General features: G+C 32.4%; 2 protein-coding genes across 2 annotated transcripts; one reads left to right on the forward strand and one right to left on the reverse strand.

Moving 5' to 3' along the window:
- The first annotated feature begins 3832 nt into the window (after positions 1-3832).
- Positions 3833-11970, forward strand: LOC135849742 (protein PFC0760c-like). The gene is made up of 5 exons (XM_065370302.1): positions 3833-3984; positions 4149-4248; positions 4467-5847; positions 6610-6708; positions 10733-11970. Exons 2-5 carry the CDS (start codon positions 4222-4224, stop codon positions 10780-10782), a joined length of 1557 nt encoding a protein of 518 aa, XP_065226374.1. The 5' UTR covers positions 3833-3984; positions 4149-4221; the 3' UTR covers positions 10783-11970.
- Positions 11849-13810, reverse strand: LOC135849741 (microprocessor complex subunit DGCR8-like). The gene has a single exon (XM_065370301.1). It carries the CDS (start codon positions 13554-13556, stop codon positions 11979-11981), a length of 1578 nt encoding a protein of 525 aa, XP_065226373.1. The 5' UTR covers positions 13557-13810; the 3' UTR covers positions 11849-11978.
- Positions 13811-13910: the final 100 nt, after the last annotated feature.

Genomic DNA, 13910 nt, shown 5'->3' on the forward strand with positions numbered 1-13910 from the left:
AAAAAAAAATTTTGCTTTCGAAATTGATAAAAAGTATTACAAATCTTGAAATTAACGTAAACAATTCAAACTACGTAATACGCAGCTGTAACAGGGTGCGTATAGCCTATTTCTTTAGGAAAGCACAACACGATTTCAAAAAAACAATGCAATTTTTGAAAAGAAAGCACAACGCAATTTTGAAAAAACAGCACAACGCGATTTTGAAACAGAAGCACAATGATATTTCAAAAAAAGCACAACTTCGAATAAAAGCACGACGCAATTTTGAAAAAAAAGGACAACCCACAAAAAAAGCACACACACAACGAATTTCAAAAAAGCACAACACAATTTTCAAATAGAAGCACACAATGCAATCTCGGAAAAGAAGCAAAACACAATTTCGAAAACAAACAACACAATTTTGGCAAAAAAAAAGACAACGAGATTCTGAAAAAACAGCACAACGCAATTTTGAAAAAGAAGCACAATGCGATTTCGAAAAAAAACAGAACGAGATTTTGAGAGAAAGCACAACACAATTTTGAAAACAACGAGATTTGGATTTCAAAAGCAGAACATGATTTTAAAATAAAAGCAAAACTTTGAAAAAACGCGATTTTGAAAAAATAAGCACAATGCGACCTTGAAAAAAAGCACAACATGATTTCGAAAAAAAAGCACAACGCGAATTCAAAAAAAAGCACAATGTGAGATTTTGAAAAAAAAGCACAACACAATATTGACCAAAAAGCACAACGCGCTCTCAAAAAAAGCAAAACGCGATTTTGAAAAAAAGCACTACGTGATTTCGAAAAAAAAGCACAATGCGATTTCAAAAAAAGCACAACTTGATTTCGAAAAAAAGCACAACACAATTTTGAAAAAAGAAACACAACGCGAAATTTTGAAACAAAATGCACAACGCGAGATTTTGAAAAAAAAGCACAATGTGATTTTGAAAAAAAAGCACAACACGATTTCAAAAAAAAAGCACTGCAGGATTTTGAAAAAAAACACTACGCAATTTTGGGAAAAAAAGCACAACGCAATCTTGAAAAAAAAAGCACAACACAATATTGACCAAAAAGCACAACGCGCTCTCAAAAAAAAAAGCACAACGGGATATCGCCCAAAAAGCACAACGCGCTCTCGAAAAAAAATCACAACCCGATTTCGAAAAAAAGTACTACGCGATTTCGAAAAAAAAGCACAACGCGATTTCAAAAAAAGCACTATACGATTTTGAAAAAAAAACACTACGCAATTTTGGAAAAAAAAGCAAAACACAATTTTGAAAAAAGAAGCACAACGCAAGATTTTGAAACAAAATGCACAACACAAGATTTTTTAAAAAAAGCACAATGCGATTTTGAAAAAAAAGCACAACGGGATTTCAAAAAAAAAGCACTACAGGATTTTGAAAAAAAACACTACACAATCTTGAAAAAAAAGCACAACGCGAATTCAAAAAAAAGCACAACGCGAGATTTTGAAAAAAGCACAACGCGAGATTTTGAAAAAAAAGCACAATGCGATATCGACCAAAAAGCACAACGCGCTCTTGGAAAAAAGCACAACGTGATTTCAAAAAAAAGCACAGCTAGATTTCAAAAAAAAGCACTACGCAATTTTGGAAAACAAAGCACAATACAATTTTGAAAAAAGAAGCACAACGCGAGATTTTGAAACAAAATGCACAACGCGAGATTTTGAAACAAAATGCACAACGCGAGATTTTTAAAAAAAAGCACAATGCGATTTTGAAAAAAAAAGCACAATGGGATTTCAAAAAAAAAAGCACTACAGGATTTTGAAAAAAAAACACTACGCAATTTTGGAAAAAAAGCACAACGCAATCTTGAACAAAAAAGGACAACGCGAATTCAAAAAAAAGCACAACGCGAGTTTTTGAAAAAAAAAGCACAACGCGATATCAACCAAAAAGCACAACGCACTCTCAAAAAAAAGCACAACGGGATTTCAAAAAAAAAAGCACAACGCTATTTCAAAAAAAAAGCACAACTTGATTTCGAAAAAAAGCACAACACAATTTTGAAAAAAGAAACACAACGCAAAATTTTGAAACAAAATGCACAATGCGAGATTTTGAAACAAAATGCACAACGCGAGATTTTGAAAAAAAGCACAATGTGATTTTTAAAAAAAAAGCACAACACGATTTCAAAAAAAAGCACCACGCGATTTTCAAAAAAAAAGCACTACGCGATTTCAAAAAAAAAAGCACTGCAGAATTTTGAAAAAAAAACACTACACAATTTTGGAAAAAAAAGGACAACACAATCTTGAAAAAAAAGCACAACACGAATTCAAAAAATAAGCACAATGTGAGATTTTGAAAAAAAAAAAGCACAACACAATATTGACCGAAAAGCACAACGCGCTCTCAAAAAAAAGCACAACCCGATTTCGAAAAAAAGCACAACACGATTTCAAAAAAAAGCACTACAGGATTTTGAAAAAAAACTACCCAATTTTGAAAAAAAGCACAACGCAATTTTGAAAAAAAAGCACAACGCAATTTCGAAAAAAAAGCACTACACGATTTCAAAAAAAAACACTACACAATTTGGGAGGGAAAAAGCACAATGCAATCTTTAAAAAAAAGCACAACGCGAGATTTTGAAAAAAAAACAACGCGATTTTGAAAAAAAAAGCACCAGGCAATTTCAAATTTTCGATTCAAAATTAAACGTAAACTTCAAATTTTTTAGATACAATTTTTTTTTTGAAATTTAAATTCAATTAAAATCAACGTAAAATTAAATCAAAAATCATAACGTATAAATATATCGTCCATCCACACGATCGCATGCATATTCCAATCCTTTTCAACTGTGAAATTCAGTTCAACTTTCAACTCCAAAATGCTGAAAAACTCCACGAAAATGCAAAATTTTCTGCCTGCAAATTTTCGATTATGCAAATAATTCGACTTCCGTGTATTCGATACGTAAATTCGCTGTTTTTAAGAAAAATTTTCGGTAGTTAAATTCAATTAAGATCACGATAACCATAGTAAATCGTTGAAATTCGTTAAATTAATCCTTGTGATCCTTGTACTTCCCGAATATCCTTCTACACACGCTCAAAGTATCAAATACCTAAGAAGAATTTCTATTGTGCCTTGATACTCTAAGAAAAGCTTGAAGCGTGAATAAATTAGCAGGCTTAATTAGATTTCACACGATGAAATTATTATCTCACGAAACTAAAATATTATTTGAGAGTTGAAACCATTGAAACCCACGTCAAATATACTTAATAGACTATATGTCACTTGTCCCTCTCCCTATCACCCTACTTTGACTAGTTTCATGGTGTTTGTTTCTCAAGTAATTATATTCGAGTATTGGAATACAATGAATAATCAATCAATCGCAAAATCAATCATTTATTTGAAGTTAGGCCTAGGTATTTTCTTTTCTGATGATTACCAGTGATGAATTACGCTTTTGAACATCGAATTCATTTTTCACTTCGCATTTCACTTGCAATAATAATAAAATACCAGCTGTGTTCGATCAAAATTTCGAGTATTTCATTTCTAGTTCAAAGTTGACATTATGAAGAAACAATGGATAAAAGTATTTATAAAACCATTATTTTTACGCGAAATGATAAAAATTATATACATCAATCGATAGGGAATTTCGCTATCTTTAATTTGAGACCACATTCAAGTTCACCAGCAACCGCGAACAATCAACAAAGTTGCATTTTTGATTTTTTACATAAAAAATTTAGAAATCTGGAGCACATGCGCGCATGCGCACGTGCGCGCACGCAAAACAAAGTGCGGGCGCATTTCCCATCGCTAGCGAAAACAACGTGAAAACAGGTAACTCCAAAAGCTCGATTCGATTATTATTTTTTGAAATGAAATTGATTTCAATTCAATTTGATTAGACGATAGTCGTGAAGCTGCAGACTGCTAGTAATCAGCGTTCAGCGATAATTGTGCTCAAGTGCAGATAAATGGTAATGTTTCACTTTTATTTACATTTCGTACAGCTCTAGCTCTAGCTTTAGTTATTCGTAAAATCACAAATCCGCATCACTGCCACAGGTGATGGAGCGTTTGTACATTTTTTCGGAAAAAAGTGCGTTTTCTAATGTGTTTTTCAACGTTTGTATTTTTACAGAAATTCTACAGTGAATTACAAACAAATCGATACTTGATGTTTCGCAGAATGACTATACAAGTATAAACCCAGCATGAATTGGTATACAGTAATTTTTTTGGTAAGTATTTTATCGCACTGATCGACCAACACGAATGTGTGTTTTAAGCTCGACAATTTAGACGTTTAAAAAACTGTCCAAAAATGGTAAAAATTAGCTACGCTTGAGTGGCTTCGAATCGCCTGAAAAATATTTAATTTGTGAGAGTGTCAGCTTTATATTATGTATTTGGATTTTTCGCTTTAGAATATAGTCACGTTGCTTTTGCTGTGTTGTAGGTGTTTCATGTATTGAGACTGAATTTGTGTGTGGCTGCTTTAAGTCCAGTTTGCCCCGAACGACAGTTTTTGAACGCCTCGGGAGTATGTGTCGACTGCACCGTATGCAAACAAACGGATAAAAATATCGTTCTACGGCAATGTACCTCGTTCGAAGATACGATATGTGGATCAATTTCCGATTTGAATATAGATTTACCTGGGATCAAGGTTAAATCGAAGTATAAAAATGATATCTCCAACCAGTATCTAACCATCCAAACCGAAGCCGAGCTATCCAAAGATAATATCACCGAAATACTGAGAAAACTTTCCAACCCGGTTGAATCTATAAACGAAGCATCGATGGATGCTTCTAATTATTATTATTACGACGACGACGACGCCGACGACGACGATGAATATCCCGATGAAGATAATAATACCAGTACAGCTGCGATAAATTCTACTTCTTCTAATCTTCCAACGGAGAAGAAACCTTCCAAGAAAGATTCTTCCAGCTCTGCATCTCCGAAACCGATCCAGACCTTGTATCCGGATCTTCTCAACAATGACGAAGTAACCGTCGTAGATCCTGATACTTTGATGAAGAAACTGAAAAAATTCAAACTCAAAGAAAGCACTGTAAAAATGAACGATCACTTGTTAAAAATCGGCGATACTAAATTCAAAATCGGCGAAGAAGAGAAATCCAAGGATGGACGATGGTTGCAGCTATCCCATCCTCATATAGTTAACCATACAGTCTACTTCGATTTGGCGGCAGAGCCGGCGATAAACAAGAAAGGGTCTACTTTCTTCAGCTCTGGAGAAAAGCTAACCGACGAAGAATACGCCAAAGAAATGAGTAAACTTCTAAACTCAACGTCGGTGGTGTTAGACGAGAAACATTCCAACGTACAGAATCATTCCATTGAAACGAATACCCAAGAAGATTACCCAGAATTGAGAAATTTGGACGATATAGACGGTGCTGAAAATGACGACGACGATGATGACGAAGACGACGACGAGAACGGAGAAGATGAAGATGACGAAGATGAAGACGCCGAAGACGATAGTGACGATGAAGACGACGACGAGCCCCTGAACTATAACGATATCTTATCCAATAATAATTCTGCCAGCGTTGAAAAACAAGATTTCGAAATGGACGACGATTATGATCTACAGGAAAGCGATTACGCGGAGAGACCGTTCAATATGGACATACCCAGCAACGATATCATCGCTGAGCCATTCGTAGAATCTTCGGTAAACTGGCAGATACTGATTTTGGTCGCAGCCATGTCCGCTTGCTTGCTGTTTTTCATCGTTATTAGCGCTTACGTATGCATTTACATGAGAAAAAGACAACATTCCAAGACTACCTTTATAGCAGGTACATAATAATACGGTAGTTGAAATACGAAAATGGATGGATGAGTTGTTTCCTGTTGTAATTAGGCGTATTGAATGAGTTTATTAATAGGGCCAATATTCAGACGAGTTTGCTCGCACATTTTTTGTCTTCCTATTTATTGGTTTGTTTAGCTGGTTGTAATTAGGTTGTTTTTTTTGTCGAATTTGCGTCATTCATTATATTCCGCTCGTTTAGATAGGTATACAGGTTTTCAAAACTCGAATGATTTTTTTTAGTAGATTTTTGTCTATTTTATGTTTATGTGAATGTGATGAAGGTGAATAGTACCGTGAAAAATGGCATCATCGTTGTGGTTTTGTACAAGAGATAGGCGTTAATTTTTTTCACACCGATTAGATAGCCACGTGTTGGGAATGAAATTCTTTAGAGTTGATAGTTACGCGGTTGATTAGTACATATATTGAGCAATGCTTGTCTATTTAATGATTTGAAATTAGCGAAAATTTCTTTTTATCGACGTTTCCTAGAATGCGTTCGAAAAATTTGTTTTTCTTCATAGTTAATTTAGTTGAGAATCACATTATAGCCCGCGATAAATTATACGAATACGTATTCATCCGTTGTGAATATCAATGGTGATTTTGTCACGATTTGATTAACTTCAAATGACTTGAGAAACAGTGTGATGAAAACGGAATTACTTCTTTTTTTATAGATTATAAGCGTATTAAAATTATGTTTTATGAAAGAATTACATTGAATTACTTTTTTTCCCCGCAGATGTTGAAGATTTATCTGTACGTGTAAACCTTATGCAGCATGCTGCCTTCGAACCGGACGAATCGAGTAATATTAGAAATTACATCACGCAGTTGAGAAGTACGTAAAATGGGTAAATTTTATCGATGTAAAAACTAGAGCAGAAATGGCAGGGTTTAGGTATAAATTACGCATAAATTACGTCAACTTTATGCTGATACTCGTTGGGTTCTGGTTAAAGATGATGAGTCAAAGAAAATTGTTTTCTTATCTATGTATATACGTTCTTCCTGTCTTTACAATTTTTCGATCAACTAATTTTTTCGAACTTGGCAAGCAGCTTAGTGAAGCCATCCAAAAGCATATTATTAAACTTCTGAATTTCGAAAGATCAATTTTCGCCAACATTGTGACCTTGAAAATGGTTTTTATAAAACGAAACTCGGGATTTGAAAATTTGTTGGGTAGAATATTTTTGATTTTTTGCTGCATTGATCTAAAAATCCATTGGATTTTTTGAATTTCTAAAGCCCTAAAAAAATCAGTGACTTTTTGTAGATATAAAATATCTGAAATGTCAAAAAAAAACAACAAACGTAGATATTTGGAATTTGTCGCAGTTGTAGAATAAAAGGATGGAGCCTATAAAAATCCCAATTTTCCACAATAAGGCGCAGTTGAATTTCAAATTCAAAGTCTGGTTCCTCTCTAATTTCAAGTAAAAATGAACTATTATAGAATCATTCAAAAGTGACCTTGCGACCTATCAAAAAGGGTTGAAATTTCGCGAGAAATTCAAATATTTCAACGAAAATGTTTTTTGATCATTTTTGAAGAACTTTGATCTCAAAATTGGTCCAAAATTTTTAAAGGTAATTCACGTGACTGTTTTTTTGGGGAAAATGTTTTCATCAGCTTTGAAAAATTTAAAGCTCAAAATTAAGTCCATTTTTTGATAATTAATTTTTAAAAATCAAAAATTTCTATCAACACTGTTTTGAGCACGTTGGAAGAATTTTTAGGGTAAAATTGGGTTATGTTTTACACTATTTTTGAAGAAATTGTCACGAAGCTAAATAAAATTGGTTAAAATTTTGACAAAAAATTAATTAGGTATTTTGAAGATAATTTTTACTGCTAACATTTTTTTGAGCACGTTTTGAAGAATATTGAGTCTGAAATTGAGGTATGACTTTTGAAAAATTGTCACGTGTCTGATCAAAATGAGTGGACATTTTTCGAGAAATTCAATTATTGTGACGAAAATGTCTTTTGAGCAAGTTTGACGAATTTTCAGCTCAAAATTGTATCAATTTTTTAAATACCTACTACCTAGTCATAATAATTTTTAGAAATCGATCAAAAAAAAAATCAAAAATTCTATCAACACTTTTTATAAGCATTTTTGAAGAATTTTGAGCCAAATTTAGAGTTCGGTTTTTGAAAAATTGTCATGAGATTGATCAAAATGAGTTAAGAATTTTGCAAAAAAATTTCTTATTTTGACGAAAATGTTTTTTGGGCAATTTTGAAGAATTGCGAGCTCAAAATTGAGTTAATTTTCTGGGTAGTTTCTAGTAATCAATAAAAAAAATTGAAAATTTTTATGATTACTATTTTTGAGCTCAAAAGCTAATGATTTTTTTAAAATTATCATGTGACTAATCAAAATGGGTTGAAATGAAATACCTATGAGAATTTCCATTTTGTGTTTCCACGAAATTTTTTTTTTTTTGAGAATTTTGAAGAATTTTGAGCTCAGTAGCTTCTAAAATTCTACCAAAAAAAAAGAATGAAAAATTCCTATAAATGTTTTTTTGAGAATTTTGAAGAATTTTGAGTCCAAAATTAAGTCAAAATCAAACCCATAAAAATTAGAAATTTCTGTCCACATTTTCTTTGGGATTTTTTGAATGATTTTGAGCCCAAAGTTGAGTCATGATTTTAGGAATCAACCGAAAAAATCACAAATTTTTACCATTACTTTTTTTGAGAATTTTTGATGTATTTTCGAGCTCAAAAGCTAATGATTTTTGTAAAATTGTCATGTGACTAATCAAAATGGGTTAAAATAAAATATGAGAATTTCCATTTGTGTTTCCACGAAAATGTTTTTTTTTTGAGAGAATTTTGAAGAATTTTGAGTCCAAAATTGAGTCATAATCAAACCCATAAAAATGAGAAATTTCTATCAACATTTTCTTTGGAATCTTTAAATGATTTTGTGCCCAAAGTTGAGTCAAGATTTTTGGAATCAACATAAAAAATCAAAAATTTTCATCATAACTTTTTTTGAAAATTTTTGAAGTATTTTTGAGCTCAAAAGCTAATGATTTTTGTATAATTGTCATGTGACGTCAAAATGGGTTAAAATAAAATATGAGAATTTCCATTTGTGTTTCCACAAAAATGTTTTTTTTTTGAGAATTTTGAAGAATTTAGAGCTCAGTAGTTTCTAAAATCCTATCAAAAAAAAAGAATAAAAAATTCCTAAAAATATTTTTTTGGGACATTTTTGAAGAATTTTGAGTCCAAAATTGAGTCAAAATCACACCCATAAAAACTGGAAATTTCTATCAACAATTTCTTTGGGATTTTTTGAATGATTTTGAGCTCAAAGTTGAGTCATAATTTTGAGAATCAACCAAGAAAATTGTCAAAAATTTTCATCATAATTTTTTTTGAAAATTTTTTGAAGTATTTTTTAGCTCAAAAGCTAACGATTTTTGTAAAATTGTCATGTGACTGATCAAAATAAGTTAAAATAAAATATGAGAATTTCAATTTGTGTTTCCACAAAAATGTTTTTTTTTGTTGAGAATTTTGAAGAATTTTGAGCTCAGTTGATTCTAAAATTCTATTTAAAAAAATTGAAAATTCCTATCAATATTTTTTTAGGGACATTTTTGAAGAATTTTGAGTCCAAAATAGAGTCAAAATCAAAACCATAAAAATTAGAAATTATTTCTATCAGCATTTTCTTTGGGATCTTTCGAATGATTTTGAGCCCAAAGTTGAGTCATGATTTTTGAAAAAAGGTGCCATGCAACCTATCAAAATAGAGTAAAATTTCGACCAAAAAAAACGAAAATTTTTATCAACACAAGCGTAAACTTGAGTCATGATGTTCGAAAATTTTGAAAAAGATGTCGTGTAACCTTCTAAAATGGATTTAAATGTCGGCAGAAAATCAAAAATTTTGATCAAAATTATTTTGAGCTGCTTTTCATGGAATTTTGAGCTCAAAATAGAGTGAATTTGGAAGTTTTTTTCCCTATTGCAGAAATTTTTCATTATTCTTAATAAAATTCCAAAACATTTTGAATAATTAATTTTCTTATATAATTCAACCCAGTTTGATCTTCAATAGGTTCAAAAAATTGACCAAATTTAAAGCTGCATTGCAATTTTTCAAAAATGTGAAAAAAAGTTTTGATTAAAAATTTTCAAATTGTCTCTTGAAATTGTGACCCATTTTGATAGGTCGCATGGAACCTTAATTCAAGAATTCATGGCACCAAATTTGTGCTCAAAAACTATCAAAAGTGTTCAAAAAATATTGATTGAGATTTTTTAAACCAATTTTGATAAGTCTTTGACACTTTTTACAAAAATCCCAAAAATTATTCACCAATTTTGGGCTCAAAATTTTTTTTCAAAATGCTCATAAAACGTTTTCAGTGAAACATTCAAATTTCTCGAGAAATTTTAACAAATTTTGATGAGTCAGGTGGCATTTTTTATTAATCCGAAAAATAATGATCCAATTTTGGGATTGGAATTCTTCAAAATTGCTCAAAAAAAGTGTTGATGTTGATAGACATTTTTGTATGGTTTTATAACACCTTTACTTGAAATACCAGGAATCCTAATCGGTTTCGGCGCTCAAAATTCTTACAAAAACGCTTGAAAAACATTTTTATTGATATATTTGAATTTCTCGCGAAATTTTAACCTATTTTGATATGTCACAAGGTCGCTTTTGCATAATTCTGCAACGGTTTATTTTATATGAGGGGGGGAGGGGGTTGGTTCTTGCGGTGTGTTTCATTCTAATATTATATTTTGATTTCTACCAATACAAATTTCTGAAATTTCAATTATGTCAATTCGATTCTCATTTTACAAATTTTATTTTCCACAGGCGTGAAATTAATCAGCGGAAAACCACCGATTTACACTCGAACTAAATGAAAGAAGTAATTCGTCATTTCCCTACCGCGATTGAATACATCTCTTTTTGTACTTTTTTTTTTTTTTTTATTAAAAACTTGCCTAGTTGTAATGTTTAAAACGTACGTATTGTGACTTAATATTATTGCATTTTACTTGCGTTTTCTTGTTCTTACTTTTTTATATTTAATTATTATTTGATTGTTGACTTTTTTTCCATTTTTAAATAATTGTGATAAGTAATTTGTATTACTTAAATTAAACTGTTACTCGTTATCCAGCATTGATTTTTTTTTTAATTTTTTAGAATTATTGTAACCTTAAGATTCTTACCGCCTGCTGGTATGGTAATTTTGTTATAAAGATTAGGTGTGTGATGAATCTCTTCTTGTTTCAATCATAAATGGATTTTTCCTTTTTTCTTTCCTTTTATGGTGTTCTATGAATGGAATATGTACGTAGATACCGCGAGTCGAATTATAAAGGTAGTTGAAGAATGTGTCTATCGCCATATCGTTTTCTTATAAATACTAATATTTTTTTATTTATTGTTTTGTATTTGTTTTTTTTTCTTTTTTCGTATAATCTAACTACAAAACGAAACCAGTATTAGTATTTGACAATCATTGTCTTTGTTTTAATTTTAGCTTACTTATGTTATGGTTATAAGTATTGAATAGCGGCGGGTGGCTTCAACGTGTAGTCTATATAGAGAATGATGAACGAATATAGTTACCTTTTGTAAAATAATCTTATCTTTTTAGTAATAAAATTTTGTGAACCTGAAAGATGTTTAGCTTTGGTTCAGTTTTTTTTTTTTTTATATAGTATCGTTCTCCTGTTTTAAAAATATTTTCGGTGGGAAAATTTGAGAACCAGTGGATTTGAAAATGTCTTCTATAAATTTTACATATCTTCAAACCTTCGAATCGTTAAGTATTTCGATTTGAATATTTTGTTTTGGATTTTTATATAAGTTGGAGTAATCTAAGCTCATTGTTGCGCCACTCACTGCCGATTAATCTATATTTTTATTGATGTTTGCATTGTTGATTTGTTTAATAAAAAGAAAACTCACCGTCACAAATTAATAGAAAATGTATTATATTTGTCTGAATCGCATACATTAAAAAAAAAATCATAATCATTCGAGAAAAAAACCCATGTACAAAAGAAAAAACATAAATAATAAATCTGAACAGTGACTAATTTTTTCTTTATTGAGCACTCGAACGTCGTTTTTCTTTTTCCGATAATCTCAGCATTCTCTCTCGTAACGTATTCAATAAACTGGTATTGGGCGAACGATGCTTGGTTTCTTCGATATCGGCATCTTCGGTAGTATTACGAGGACCGAGTAGGTAATGATCTGTGGTACGATTACAATAAAGTCGAAGCAACGAACCCCAATTATTAATATACGGATGTAGAGCTTGTAAAAGAGCCTGAGAAGCTTGCTGTTTACCGTCTCTCTTATTCGTACATTTTACTGTGACCGAATGAGTACCCAAAGTCATCGTGTATTCGTTCGATTCAACGTTATAATTTATCTGCACCAATTGCGAATCAGATTTACGCTGGACGCATTTCATCAGCAATTCGTAAGGTGTCGGTTCGGTCGTCTTTTTTGATAACTTGCTAACTCTAGGATCGGTTATTTCAATGTCGTCGAATACCGAAGCGATATTTTGCTCTTCTTCGGAATCCGATCGTTCGGTGGTAGTTTTCTTTTGTTTTTCGCACACTTTCATTATGGATTTTTTCATCTTTGGCAGAAGTACTAATAAGGTGGCTTTGGCTGCTTCGAGTTTAGCTTCTCGTTTACTCATACCTACTCCGCTACCGTATTCGTCTCCGTTTACGATCACCGTAGCTGCGTAGGGTGTTCTAGCATTGTCTACTTCGCTAAAAGCGTACACCGGTTGGGTTTTCAACGACTGTTGCAGATACTCGTGTAATATAGCTACGTAGCTTTTACCTCTAGGGTTGATTACCCATTTTTTAATCGATATTATTTTACCTTCTTCGTTTTTCTTGACTATAGGAAACGTGATGAGTTTATCGGAGAATGGACGTTTGCGACGGTTTCGTTCGTTTCTCAAAGTACGTAGATACGTTCGACGAACGTCCCACGAACGGAACTTCAAGTACTTGATTTTGGTGAATTGAAACAAACGTTTGCAATAGTTGGATATTCTAGCTTGTTTCGGGCGTGTGAACGTATCGCTTCGACTAGCAACCTCGACTACTTCTTCGGTATTTTCTTCTTCGAACGATTCCGGATTTCGTATGGTTTTCTCGTACATGCAAGGTACAGCTGTTTCGGGTAGAATGTGAGATTTCGTACTTCCTGTACCGATGAAATAAGGTCGAGATAGAGAACATACGTTTGTTTCGATGTGTGTGTATAAAGGTACACCGCTTTCGTGGAATATCTCTTTCCAACCTTCGGGTAAAGGGCTCTTTTCGTTTAATTCTTTGGGTTGTTCGACAACCTGACATTCGTTTGTGTCTTCGCCAGGTTCGGCGCTGTCTTTACATTCTTGTTCGATTATACAAGGAGGTTCGTCGACTAAAGGGTAATATGTACTGATACGTTCGGGATTGAAATCCTTCTGCGTATCATCTTCGCTATCACTCGATGTATAGACGAGTTTTACTTGCTCCGAAGTTACGCTGGAGTGATCGCTGGAAACGTGTAGTTCTTCATCGTCGGAATCGTCGAACTGGTCTTCGATGCTGTCGATGACGTTGAAAAACGTCTGTTCGGTGTCTTCTTTACCGTCGTCAGACATACTGGTTCCTGGGCAAAAGTAAGATTTATGATTTGAGTCATCGAAATAAACCGTACGAATTAATTTTTAGTCATTTCTAGATCGTCTAGATTTCGGTTTTTCTTCGACGTAGAAGATTTCCAATTTCCACTCAGACTCACAACAACCTGAGTGATAAGAAAAAAATTACTGATACCTAGCGCAGGTTTGACAAACGTCGACGTAAAAAAAAAACAGGGAAATGGGTTAAATATTTCATTAATAATTCGTCTCTAAGATGGGATCGAAGTATTTGACAATTTTATCAAGCTCGAGAGAACTATTTAGAGGATTTTAACCTCGATTGTCAGCTTCATTCTGCCAGTGTTTTAGAAG

Source organism: Planococcus citri, chromosome 1 (genome assembly GCF_950023065.1).
Source record: "Planococcus citri chromosome 1, ihPlaCitr1.1, whole genome shotgun sequence".
In the NCBI taxonomy this organism is placed as follows: Eukaryota; Metazoa; Arthropoda; class Insecta; order Hemiptera; family Pseudococcidae; genus Planococcus; species Planococcus citri.

Coding starts and splice junctions, on each gene's coding strand:
- LOC135849742 (XM_065370302.1), top strand. CDS start 4,222: ATGAATTGGTATACAGTAATTTTTTTG. Junction 4,249..4,466: donor GGTATACAGTAATTTTTTTG/GTAAGTATTTTA, acceptor GCTGTGTTGTAG/GTGTTTCATGTATTGAGACT. Junction 6,709..10,732: donor TTACATCACGCAGTTGAGAA/GTACGTAAAATG, acceptor TATTTTCCACAG/GCGTGAAATTAATCAGCGGA.
- LOC135849741 (XM_065370301.1), bottom strand. CDS start 13,556: ATGTCTGACGACGGTAAAGAAGACACCGAACAGACGTTTTTCAACGTC.